The sequence below is a fragment of the Halyomorpha halys genome, unplaced genomic scaffold, assembly GCF_000696795.3.
Source record: "Halyomorpha halys isolate HHAL.00 unplaced genomic scaffold, Hhal_1.1 Scaffold1467.1, whole genome shotgun sequence".
Classification (NCBI taxonomy): Eukaryota; Metazoa; Arthropoda; class Insecta; order Hemiptera; family Pentatomidae; genus Halyomorpha; species Halyomorpha halys.
The window spans coordinates 187,644-201,324 of NW_027114793.1; the positions used below are offsets into that span (position 1 = coordinate 187,644).

The window sequence follows — 13,681 nt, forward strand, 5'->3', positions numbered from 1 at the left end:
TTAAAAAAAAAATAAAATAAAATAAATAAAAAACATAAAAATCGAAGAGGAGTTATAATTTATAAAGAAGGCGATGTGCTTTTAAAAATTCAAATGAGTTCTTTAATTTTATTCTTAGGTTTAAATTATGTATCTAAGATTTTCTAATGTTTTGTTCCACCATGGTATATCCCTTATTGTCTCTCTTTTCTTCATGGGGTAGCTTTCCTCATAGGAGCTATTGATTGCACTATGCACTTCAATTGCTGCCCTTTCTAGAGATTCAATTGTTTCTATTGGGTACGTTGCAATCTCTAGGTCTGAGGTTAATAATTTCTCATATAGTTTCCAGTTTGTGAGTCTAGGTACTTTTATACTTCGTGGTTTTCTCCTACTTATAATGTGGAGATTGACATTAAATCTGATCTGTTGATGATCAGAAATGAGATTTCCTGGGAGACATGCCAGTCTTTGACACTATCCTTTATGCAAGGTTTGCCCAAGGTTAAATCAAGAACCTCTTGCCTATTCGTTGTCATAAAGGTAGGTTTATTTTCTTTATTAATAATATCTATATTATTTGATATTAAATATTCCAAGAGTTCTTCACCCCTTTTGTTTGTATCCGTACTGACCCATACTGCATTGTGGGCAAAAAACCCTCCTTCCACTTCTCTCCTTCCTCCACTAAAATACATACTTTATTCTCGGCCGTTCCAACGAGTAGCTAGGGATTTAAACAGTCACATGTGACAGAGCCCCGCATGCCTCAGGAAGGCTAAATAAAACTGGACGTTGCCTGGTATCCAGAGTTCTCATAATTCGATTGTTAACCCACAGCCATACATCCAAAACCTATGCTGTTCCGCCTTGGATTATGGGATATTTATTGACTTTCCAGTCTAGATCCACGGTGTTCAGTATAAGCAGAGTTACCTCTTGCAGAATGCAGTTCTTCACCGCGCACGAAAGGTCCTGTTTGTAGCATCTTCAAAACCTTCGCCAAGCCAAACGAGTTGGTCGTATATCTTCGTTGCCAAGATAGAGGTAAGAATTTGACAGATTCCATTCAAGCAACTAATTGGCCGGAAATCTTTGGATCGTAAATTCGGCCGAGTTCTTTGGGAGCAAAGAAGTTACGCTGTCTGAGAAACCTTCTGGGAGAGCCTAATTGCCATCTACTACATCCTGGAAGCCTTGGCAGTAATTGGTGCAAACTCTGAAACCTGTAAATGCAGTAATTCTGAAATCCGTCAGTGCCTGGAGCCCTCCAGTTTTTCATGTTGCTGATTGTTTCCATTACGTCATTTACAGTAATAGTTACCTAGGCATCTCTGAAGCATTCTCGAAGTGTCGCATTTCCTCTTCTATCCAAGAGGCGTTTTCGTTGTGGCAAGTTGATTTTTCCCACACACTCCAGTATGCCTAAATATCATCTGGGTAATGGTTAGTTGATTTGCCCTTTGGTCAAGGCTTCTGTGTCAAAATGAATAGGGGAATTTATTATTATTATTACAAACTATTAATAAATCCTAGCTGTTTATTGAACAAATATGTGAAAACTACAATACGATCTAAAAAAAAAAAAAGCCGTTGATTCAGAAACACTTTAATAATTCCTAAACACTTGGTTCTTTATTTTATTTTAAAAAAGATTAAAACTTCTCTAATTTTCATTGGATTTAGTTTTGTAACTAAGGAGAAAAGAGAAAAAAATTATTTGTAAGAAATGGCCAGGGCTGTGGTCAATAAGAAAAATTAGTTCTTAACTATTGACTAGTTGCCGACGTTTCGACCCTCAATGTAGGTCTTCATCTGGGCTGTTGTGTTGGGTGGAGAAGTAAACCTATTCTTTTTGATGACCATAACCTTCAGATCCTTTACACCACACACACAACCTTTACATCCGACTATGAATAATAAAAGAAAAAATATATGTTTGGCGAAATGTTTTATGACAAACCATTAGCATATTTCTTATATAATTTAGGTTTCATTCAAGGTCAATCTGACACCAATATTAATTATGCTTGCGATCAGACATTGAATATTTCAGAAAAAAGATATACATCCTACAAACATACAAACATATATTTTAGGGGAATTTCGAATAGATTCAGACGCTTTTATTCTTTTGTTGTGAACTTGAGATGTCTTTAACTCTGAGATGAGATGTCAAGGAAGGAGGTTGCGGTACTTCTAAATGAAAAAAAAAAAAAAGGAAAAATTATTTTTACTGAATGTATTTCGGTGGATAGTCAGCAGAGAGGTCTTCAAAAATTACCAGTTCATCTTACAGCCTTCTCCGCTCGACATCATAAATTTTTTTAAACAATACTGCGGTAGGTACAGAAATAGGGAACATTATAACAACGATAGTTTCGAAATAACCTTTTTTTTTTTTTTTTTTTATTTCTTCTTTTCGGGTGTCACAGTGGATCCTAAAACTAGTAGTTGAATTAGGAATATTAACAGTTTGCTTTTACCGACTACAAAACTTTTTGTGTTTAGGAACATATTATATTTTGATCGTGTATTTATTCGTTACTTTTTTTTTTTTAACAAAAAAATTATAAGAAATATTCAAAAGGATGATGTCAAATGGCTGAGTATTCATTGTTAAAGAGTCCTGTATTCATTGTTGACAAGTTTACGTAGATACAACATATGAGAAACATATGTTTGTCTAATAATGTGCTTAGAATGATACCTAAAAAAACTGAGGAAGAAACTAGTGAAGATACCAGTGCTGAAACTACGGAAGAAATTAGAGAAGAAACTAGTGCAGAAACCAGTGAAGAAACTAGAGAAGGAACTAGTGCTGAACCTAGGGAAGAAACTAAGGAAGAAACCAGTGAAGAAACTAGAGAAGGAACTAGTACTGAAACTAGGGAAGAAGCCAAGAAAGAAACTAGGGAAGAAGCCAAGAAAGAAACTAGTGCTGGAACTAGCGGAGAAACTAGAGAAGGAACTAAAGACCAAATTAGTAAAGGAACTGGGGAAAAAATGATGGAACTAACACCACAGTCTTCGTCGCAATCTCCAAGAACAAACGAGTATGTGCCTGATAACGCTCAGGGTTTTCTCAAGCCAAGCCGGTTAATCAGTCGCTCCTTCTCTCTCTCACTACTAAAAAAATAATTAAAATACTTGGAGCAAGATTAATTCTATTTTACTAGACTGATTAATCGCCTTGGCCTCAGAGTATCCTTACAATATTATTTGATTTTACACTTTTATTCTTGAACACGGTAACAATATCATGAGAGAAACATGTGCTTATTGATCTGTTTAGAATGACACTCGAAGGATTTGGGGATAGAAGGATTTCTCCACTATCATTAGAGGAATCTTCAGATACGAACCAGTACATTGAATGGATTCTTGACAACGCTTACAATATTATTTGGAGTTTCAACACCATGTTGTCTACTGTAAGTATAAATATTTTGTACTGTTTTGTTTTTTAATGTTCTCTTAATTGGGAATGATAATATGTAGGTTTTAGTGATCCAAATTTCCACTGCGTTGAGTCCAAAAAACAAACATAAAAATTAGTTTCACTTCATTGAACCGAACATGATAGTTCTCGCCATTTTATACCGTTTAGGACACAATACATGGAAGGTGATCTTTTAGTGCACCAAGATCTAGTCTACTGGACGAACAGCACACAAATACTTGAATATCGCATTGATACCATTTGCTAAATACTAATTTCTTCCTGTAGTTACAATTACCAAACATTTTTATTATACTTGACAGCGTTCTATTCATTGGAATTGCCATTAGTGGTAAGAACACCAAACCATTAATTAGACAACGGACGTGTTCAAATATGCATACAACAAATACTACAGGAATTCGAATCTGCTACCGATTGACTTCGAACTCCTACAGTATACTCAGCGATTCTCTCCACGCACTCTTTGATCGAATTTCAGATGATTCTAGTTTTTCTAATCGACGGATGCTGTAGTAGATATCGGAGCACGTTGGCCCAGCGGCTCCAATTGCCCTTGCGACCATCGGAAGCATCCGCAAATAAAATTGAAAGTTGACTCTGATTTTTCAGGAGTGATATTGGTTATTCAATGTTGTTCCAATTCGAATAACTTTCCTTAAGGAAATAGGTATATGGTTTATTGAAAGCTCAATAGATAAGCATACTTTTAGCGTAGTAACTGAACTGAATTTTTTTTAGGTTGTATCATAAACTGTTTCAAATATGGCGATAGGACGATGGACGGAACGGTCCATAAGCATTGAGGAACGTTGGTTTACCATTCCAAGATATGCCCCGCTACTATTGTTACAAAGTTAATTACTTTGATGATGCCAGTCTTTGAATGCAGTTCGTTTTGAAACATTCAGTTTATATATAAGGAATAGTGGGAAGACATCAGGAAGAGAATGAATTCCAAAAAAAAAGGAAAAGAGTATCTCTAATGCTAATAAACACTCGATTAAAAGTAGCATTACAACTTGAACAAAATATCGAAATTGGAAAAGAATAAGCTTAAGAAAAAAATCATGGATAGAGGATATTTAAATAAAAAAAATAAAAGATATATGTTGTAAAGGATTTTCATTTCTGACCACTTAAAACGATAGTGGTCAAACATGCAGAACTAGGAATACTACAGCAGCGACAAAACTAGAAAATGACAACGAGAATGACGGAATTAAGAATAACTTACTGTAAGTCTCTTAAAGGTACTCAATAAAAGTACGACTGAAGCAAAACAGATCTGGTGAAACAGTTGCAAACGATGGAAATTGGTCAAATTTGCCAAAAGAGCATTATATGGATTGCAATTATTCTTTAGTATTGAAAGAAGTTGAATAAAATCAATGCATAAAATCAAAAATAATCTTATTATTTTGTATGGATAGAGTTTTAAAAATTATGCGTATGACTTTTATCAGTAACCTTTATTTAACTCCTAAATCAGCAACAAAATGGTAAAGACGGAACATCGTGCCCGCACAAGCTGGGCCACTTTTCCTCGTAGAAATATCGAAAATTGCAGCTGGAGCTTCCTGGATTTTGTAACTGCATTAGACACTATGAAATAACTCCTATGTTATTTTTCAACATTTTAAAATATTCTCATCGACACATTTTCTAGCCACTACTAGTTGGTAATATTGGTAAGGGAAAAGGAAATCCATTATTTTTTCGGAAGATGGCTGTAACGATCGATAACTCCTAAAAAATCGATCGAACAATTTCAGATTTATGCTCTTTGTCAAGGTGACATTCAAAAATTCAATTTTTTGATTTGTTTTTTGTTTGGTCCATTTAGTTTTGAGTTACAGGGTGTTAATGATAAAAGTCAACAAAGAGAAAAATCGATAGATTTTACAGTTTTTCTTTAATAAAGGCGAAAATGCAAGCCAAGCGGCTGAAATTTTAAAAGGGGTTTATGATCTCGATACTGTAACAGCTAATTGTGCGCAATTAGGGTTTCGTAGATTTCGTTCGGGTATTTTTGATGATAAAGACGGACGTCGCACTGGCAGACTCGTCGTCGAAAATGTCGATAAAATCAGAGTTGACCGACATGTTAGTTATCGTAGCATCGCCCAGAAGCTAAAGAAAACAGTTTTAAACCATTTGCACAAAGCTGGATTCAAAAAGAAACTTGATGCATGGGTGACACACCAATCAACACCAAAAAAGATGATGGATCGGTCTGCGATCTGCGAAAACTTGGCCATACGGAATGAAATCGACCCATTTCTTAAACCGAAGGTGACTGGGGATGAGAAATGGATCACATATGACAAAATTGTGCGAAAACGATATGGTCAAAACGCGGTGAAGCAGCTCAAACGGTGGCCAAACCAGGACTAACGGCCAGGAAGGTTCCCTGCTCTGTATTTGGTGGGACTGGAAAGAAATCATTTATTATGAGCTGCTTTCATATGGCCACACACTTCGGATCTTTACTGTCAACAACTGGGCAGTTTGAAGCTAGCGATTGACCAGAAACGGCCAGAATTGGCCAACAGAAGAGGTGTCATGTTCCATCAAGACAGCCCCAGGTCACACACATCTATAGTGACTCGCGAGAGACTCCGGGAGCTTGGTTGGGATGTTTTGATGCATCCACCATATAGTCCTGACATCAAGCGATTACCACTTTTTTATTGCATTTCAAAACTCAAGAGAAGACTGTAAAGATCGGTTCCTAGAGTTTTTCGGCAAAAGAGAGAGGCATTGAGGAGCTACCTTTAAAATGGTCAGAAATTATACAAAAAAAACGGTACATATTTGACCAAATTCGGACAATCCGAAACATGTTAGAGTCTTGAATTTTAGGTGAAAATAATGGATTTATTTTTTCTCAACCTAATATTATATGGAGCATGCATGATGTTCTTTATCCTACCCATTTACTTCTGAATTATAAATTAAGTATTTTAAATAGCTAATTGCGGAATTAATTGTAGTATATATTTTTTAATATAGAATTTAATAGATTACGCTTTTAAAATATTAAACGATTAAACTATCTTAAAGTTTCCTCTTCCCATTTTAAGCTAAGATTTCAAAAGTGATATAGGACTGTCGCTCCCTGGGGGTCTTAGCGGGCCGGTCCGGCGGAGAAGGATTGCCTTTTTTGTGTCTGATGTCCTCTTGTGAGATCGTGACATGTCGTACATCGACCCACTATATGTTATAGATAAATAAATTATATGTCATAAATACATAAATTGGCTTTTTGCGAAAAGGAGATAGTGCTATCGATAAAAATAAAAATAGTTGTAAACTATTTAGGGTTGGCCAACTTAAAAAAAAAAACGAAGTAGTTACAGGAAATGTAATAGTATGAATAGTGGCCTATAATATGATATAAAAAGTGCAGGTATGAAAAGACAAACATATCTATAAGCTAATATAAAAAATAAACTAAAATAGTAAATAAATTAGAGCTAAATACAAGAAAATTGTATTAATTAATAATGAGTAATGAACTGAATAATAAGAATATACATTACCAAAAACTCTATTAATTAATGAAGAAGATAAATTTACTGATATATTAATTAATTATGAACTGATAAATTATATACACATAGGTTTGTAAAAATATAGTTTATAACGTTATGATAGAGAGTTTATTGAAAAAAAGGAATATTCAATAAACAGAAAGATTAAAGTAAAGGAAACACCAAAAAACTTAATAATTTGCCAAAAAATAAAACATAATTTACTAACATTAATGTACAAAAATGCATAAAATTAACTAAAGAAAAGTGTAATTATATTATTTCTAACAATAGATTGATAAATCTGATGTATTGGTAAAGTTGATTTAATATAAAAACCTAAAGACACGATGATCAAACATTGTAAATTTTTAATTTTTGCTGACCGTCTATTAGAAGGTTTGATATGTTGCGCAATTGTACTGATGAATCGGATGTGTCTGGAAATGTTTGTACAAGTAAGAATTATACCTCTGTTTCAACGTGAATGACATTAATTAGCCAAACCTCGTAAAATAAATAAAGAGTTTTAGCAACAATATTTTATCTTCTACCACGATTAGCCTGAATATAAAATTAATATACACAGAAACAAAAACATGAAAGATATCAGTCACGACAAACTGGTCGTGTAAATGATAGAGATCAATTAAAATGCTCATCGAGCTTTAGAGTGAAGAAAAATAAATATTGTTCGTACGTGTTGATTGCAGAAAACTGTAAAATATCAAGGATAGAACTAGAGCGGGTGCAGAAACTAAAAGACCTTTAAAAGTACAGGAAGACATCTAAGTACTTTCCTGGTAGTGCTTAAAGAAATATTTTTCGATTCTTAATCGATTTTTTGAAGGCTCAAATGGCACCATCGACCAAGAGTGGAGTTTTAGTCTGTATGTGAGTTTCTCACACTACAATCAATAGGAGGTTGAAAACTCCAAAAGGTCCACTATAGGTAGCAAGAGACAATATATATTTATAAATAAATACTGATTTTTCGGTTGTAGGGTATGACTATGAGAACAATAAAGTCGTTAAAAGATCCACAAGAATTTTTAAAAAAATTATAAAATAAAACATTCTGGAGACCGCCGAAAACCTGTTATAGAGGTAACGAAACAAATAAATTGATTGTACAATTGATAAATTAATTAGATGACTATATCTGTCTTTAGTTTTACGTACCTCCACTTAATGATCTTAATTCATTACATTACAACAAAAATTAATGATATATATATATATATGTGTGTGTGTGTGTGTGTTTTTGTGTTTTTTTTATGAGGGTCAGTGAAAATCTTCAAAAGACCTATCCGTGTGTGGGATTTGTACCCACTAAAACCACCACTCTACACCTGTTCATTCCCCTCTATGAGACTGCCGTTAAGCATTACTTCATGGAGGGAAATGGCTGAATGCCGCTTCATTTTTTACTTCGCATGAGTTCCGTGTTTTTCAACGTAATCGCACCTTATTGCTCCCTCTTCCGCTCTCAACCTCTTAAGGACGACTGTGGTAAATCTCTTCACTGCGTTCCAATGCTGGTCTGAGAGTAGTATATGGCTCATCACGTTTTCTGGTGTGATGCGTCCTCCCCAAAGCGAGTGCAAGCGAAAAATACGTGGTCCTCTGTTTCTTCGACAGTCTGACATCAAGGGCTTTCTGCAGTGTTGTCCAATTTGAATCGGTACTAGTAGGCTCTAAAGCAACCATGTCCTATGAACAATTGGGTTACATAGAAATCCACCTTACCATGCCGGCGACAACACCACAAACCAACGTCGGGTATTAACCTGCGAGTTCACCTCAAAGAATCTGCAGCCTCCCAACGCTGTTGTCACTGATCGATGGTAATTTTCCGCTCTTTATCTCTGGAAACGTAAGAGTGTAGTCCATAGTGCCTGCTTCTTTCTTCATCAAGGAGTCCCAGAGCTGGCATTCTGGCTATCACGCAGAGCGCCTCATAGGAAACAGTTCGAAAATCACTTACCGTCCTTAAGGAGACACGGAAACCATCTGTTTTCTGTATGATTTGGTAACGATCGCATCTTTTCAAATTGGAGATGCATATAGCATAATTAAGGAGACAACTGTAGCAAGAAGCCTTCTGCGACTCTGGGACCTCCAACGTTTGACATAAGGCGTAACAATAAAGATGCTACTTTGACAGATTTGGCGCTGATATACTCCGTGTGAACATCAAAGCGGAGACGAGCATCAATCATGATTCCTAGCTATTTTAAGCATGGGAACGAATTTCGTGCCTACCAACCGTGACAGTGATGGACTCAGTTTGCTTCCTGCTAGTTACTAGGAGAACCTCGGTCTTGTGATCTCCAAGTTGTAGGCCTACCGAAGACAGCCAACCTCAGACCGCAGCAACAGCCTGGTTGGCGATGAGGGTAACTTCTTCCAAGTGATTCGCCGCCACTACAACTGCAACGTCATCTGCGAATCCCACAACTGCGGCTCCCTCCGGCAATGTCAATTTGAAGATTGCGTCCTACATGACGTTCCACAGAAGAGGCCCTAATACCGAACCCTATGGAACCCAGCTAGTCACATTGAATCTCCTTTGGCCAATGTCTAAAAAATAAAAATTAGAACTCTATCTTTGAAGTAGTCTGTGAGAACTCTCATAAGATATGCTGGCACCGCCATAGTCCGTAGGGCATCTATTATACAAGTCCATATTGCAGTGTTAAAAGCATTCTTAACGTCTAGAGTGATGATTGCTGCATAACACTTAGCACCTATATTCCACCTTCCTTGAGGAATGATATTTGCCAAAATTTGAACCGATCATAGCTGCATCACAAGCCCAAGATATAAAAGAGGTCAGTATACGCACCTCTATGAGTGTGTGTGCGTGCGTGCGTGCGTGTAGTAAATTATATATTTATTACTTATTTATATATACTATGATCCATATTTTACTCTGACATCTTATAATTGAATTTACAAAAATTGTGATCACAGCATCGAAGAATGGTCTCGTAATTGGAGGATTAGATTAATATACATTCCAACAAATACCATCTAATCACCTTTACCCTTCGTCGTAAACCTTCCTGCCCTACAGTTTCATTTAATAATGTTACTCTTACCCCTGTCGAACAGATCCCCTACCTTGGACTACATTTGGACAAACGATTAACCTGGAATCCTCACACAAGACTGAAAAGACAGGAAACTGCACATCGATTTCGACTATTACAGCACTTACCTTTCAACACATTACAAAATACTGATCTACATGACTGTAATAAGGCCAATCTGGACATATGGAGTTGAGCTTTGGGGCTTCATTAAACCTTCGAATTCCTCTCGTATTCAATCCTTACAATCCAAAATCCTTAATGCTCCTCACTTTGTCACAAATAAAATCATACATAAAGACCTTAATGTTCTCTATGTAACCGATCCAACAGCAAATCCCCTAGTTTCTAACCTTGCATCCTTTTCCATTCCTAACAATCGTCTGAGGCGCCTGAAAAGAAGATGGCTACGAGTCGTCATTAGAGTGCTGCCAATGGGTAGTTTCTGTACACGCCTGTAACACTCCAATTTAACCGAGATCAGATTTACTAAATTTATTATAATGTACAGTTGTAAATAGCAATAAATAAATATTTAAAAAAAATTGTGTAAAACCAAATAAGTACTAGTTGCTCTAGTTTTAATACTCCTATTTTTTTTGCATTCTTTATATTACATATTGTATATATTATTGTAGGTTGTATAATATTATATTTATTACACATTTTATTTGTTTTTATTTTGTATAACGTATTCTTATTTTTAATCATGTTCTCTCCATATTTATTACGCATTCACTAGCTCATTATTATTCATTCATTAATTGTAAACTCGTAAGATTATTATTCACTTCAAAAGTACTTTCAATTATTTTACTTTATTTTCATTTTGGTGTTTTATGTTTAGTTGTATTTTGTTAATTGAATTATTAGTTTTATCGCTAGAAATTGATTTATATTATACTATTCCAGCTAATAAATCGTAGCAGCCTCCACAACGCCCCATTAATTATATTTATGATTGCTCCATGCTATTTTGGTACCGACCGACAGATATCATTTGGTCGAATCTTATTGGAAATACTTTTCTGAATAAAGAAATACAAATGCACAGTCACCCATCTCCGATCACCTTCGATATACTACTTACGTATATACTTATATAATTACTTTCTTGGAAAACTAGACGAAAATTAAATTACTATCAATCATAATTCCCATAATTATCTTTTGTTCCGAAACATTTATCGCATTGACTTGTATTTTTTGCATATAGGCAAATTTTTTGCAAATTTCAATAAATAAAAAAATAAAAAAACAACAACCATAACGATCAAAACCTTTTAATCCTCTGAACAGAAACAGACTGGTATAAGCATTGCTTTAAGTTTGAAATATCTCATAACAGCTTATGAATGAGAAAATAAATTACATGTTTATATACAACTTCTATACTGGAAATCATACCTAAGATTATACCTAAAATAATTATGTTATTTTTATTCATCTTTTTCTTTCTTATAATTCAGAAAGTTAAAAATATTATGGCTAATATCTATTTTTTTAAATAATATTCTTTTTTCAGGTTACGAGTTTGGGTATACTTATTAACATGTTTATGTATGAATTCACTTTAGGGAGCATGCTAATGGGTAAAGTAACTAATTATTATTATCAATATCTAAAGTTCTAAGCTTTGTTTATAAATTATAATTATAAACATAATTTAGTGAATGAAAAATAATAAATATTTCTTTAATAGTAATAGAATATATGAAATTTAAATTTAACTGAAATATCTAAAAGCTTTGTAAGATATATTAATATTTGGAATAACATGGAAATATATGATATAAAAAGTAAGGATACTAAATTAATTAGTGTGCCCTCATCACTAAAATCTTTATTCAATTTTAATCTAGACATTTAAATATATTACCCATTTTTTTAATTTGTCTACATCCTTTATCTCAAACATTTATTTAAAATATTGAGGAATTAGAAAAAACTATTTAAAAATTTTCAATTATAAAAGTACAAAATAATGTTTCACAAAACATTATTGATGATCCAATAAACTAATAATGTGCAATACCATTGTTATTAAAAAAAAAATTATCAGTTAAATTATTAAATATTATCACTTTTTATTTTTATGGCCTGTATTTCAGATATACTTGTGCTCTGTATGTTCCCTTTGTCTGTACTCCTATGGGAGCTGATATTATACTTTGGCGAGCATATTGTAAGTTTGGTAATTTTTAATTACACATAGGAATCTGTAATTGTGGTTAATTATTCCATACAAAAATTTAATATTTTACAATGCTAAGAGTGTAAATAATATATATAATGTGTATATACATATATATGTATATATTATATAAATATACATACAAGATACGTGGTAGCGGGTTCGAAACTAAAAAAAATGGAAATAAGGAACAAGAAAATACACTCACGGTTGCTGATAATAGACTGCTAATTCTATTCAGTAATGCTATATTTATATAGTCTCGAGTTCTTGACAGAGGGAGTTAGGTATTAAAATTTATATTGAATACCCTGCAAATAGAACTTACATATATATGTATATAAATGTACAATAAAATATTACATCTGAATATTATATATGTGCTGAACTAAAACAGTCAAAGATATTAACTTTAGTTTAATAACAAGTTATACTTACTTGATCATACAAAAGTATTGTTTAAAGTTCAACTATTATCTGTTTTTACAATTTATTATACAATTAGTACCAGTATAAATGTTCAGCCTCCCTAATTACGTTTTGGACGTAACTAACGAAATTTTGATTTGTTGTTTACTCAGTCACATTAGTGGCGTGTGATTTATATTTTGAGGGTCTTATGAATAATCTAACTTTTTCCAGTTCAATGTAGCTAACTCTGAAATCTCCAAAGTAATTGATATTTTCATTAAGGATTCTGATACTAAATCAGATTTAGAAAAGAATTCATATCGGGAACAATATTGATGTAACGTACATCACAAGCGTAAATCACAAAAACCTCAAAGAATGGTGCGGAAAAAAATAAATAATAAAATCGTTTTAGAATTCTTAAAAAACCGTCATCGTAATTATAGTTGCTACGACTGACCGCGGAGACTAAAATATCCGTCAATATCCGACTAAAATATACAGTCTTTGTGATGGCATCTCAATGAATAAATGGCTCTTTATGAGGAGGAATTTTTAAGAGCATTGAATTCTATAACGATTTTTTCTATATATTTACTTGATTTTCCTTACCTTTTATACACTGACCGTCAAAAACTGTAAAACAATTTTTGTTGATTTACGCCTACAGGGAGTTGGAAGTCAAAAAATTCGTAAAAAAAAAAAACTATCTAGTTGGAAATTCCAGGATTATATGCGCTGGATTAGGTTAGAAAAGTAACAATGTTCTTAAAGCACATGCTACTGTTGTGGCCCAGCGTAAAAAAAATAATATTCTCATTATTGTATTAGTTATTGATATAATTCATACCACTCCGAATGGTAAAGAAATAGCTGTGAATTATTAATTTTAATTTAAGTAGGGTGTTAAGTGTATGTTCTAGGATACGCTGTGCATAGAAACATGTTTATTATTTTTACAATTTGCGATTTTACTAAAATCGGCTCAAAATAAATAAATACA

The 13,681-nt window shown here is 33.6% G+C and overlaps 1 protein-coding gene and 1 long non-coding RNA gene across 4 annotated transcripts in view; one reads left to right on the forward strand and one right to left on the reverse strand.

Annotated features, from left to right (window-relative positions):
- Positions 1–13,681, reverse strand: part of LOC136796884 (uncharacterized) — a 207,027-nt gene that overhangs the window by 120,015 nt on the left and 73,331 nt on the right. The gene's annotated exons all lie outside the window — the stretch shown is intronic.
- The window catches only part of LOC106689782 (sodium/potassium/calcium exchanger 1), a 13,569-nt gene continuing 2,570 nt past the window's right edge, over positions 2,683–13,681 (forward strand). The window contains exons 1-4 of the mRNA XM_014434956.2: positions 2,683–3,035; positions 3,275–3,413; positions 11,599–11,665; positions 12,185–12,258. Of these exons, the coding sequence (XP_014290442.1) occupies positions 2,683–3,035; positions 3,275–3,413; positions 11,599–11,665; positions 12,185–12,258 (633 nt within the window). The remainder of the gene's footprint in view (positions 3,036–3,274; positions 3,414–11,598; positions 11,666–12,184; positions 12,259–13,681) is intronic.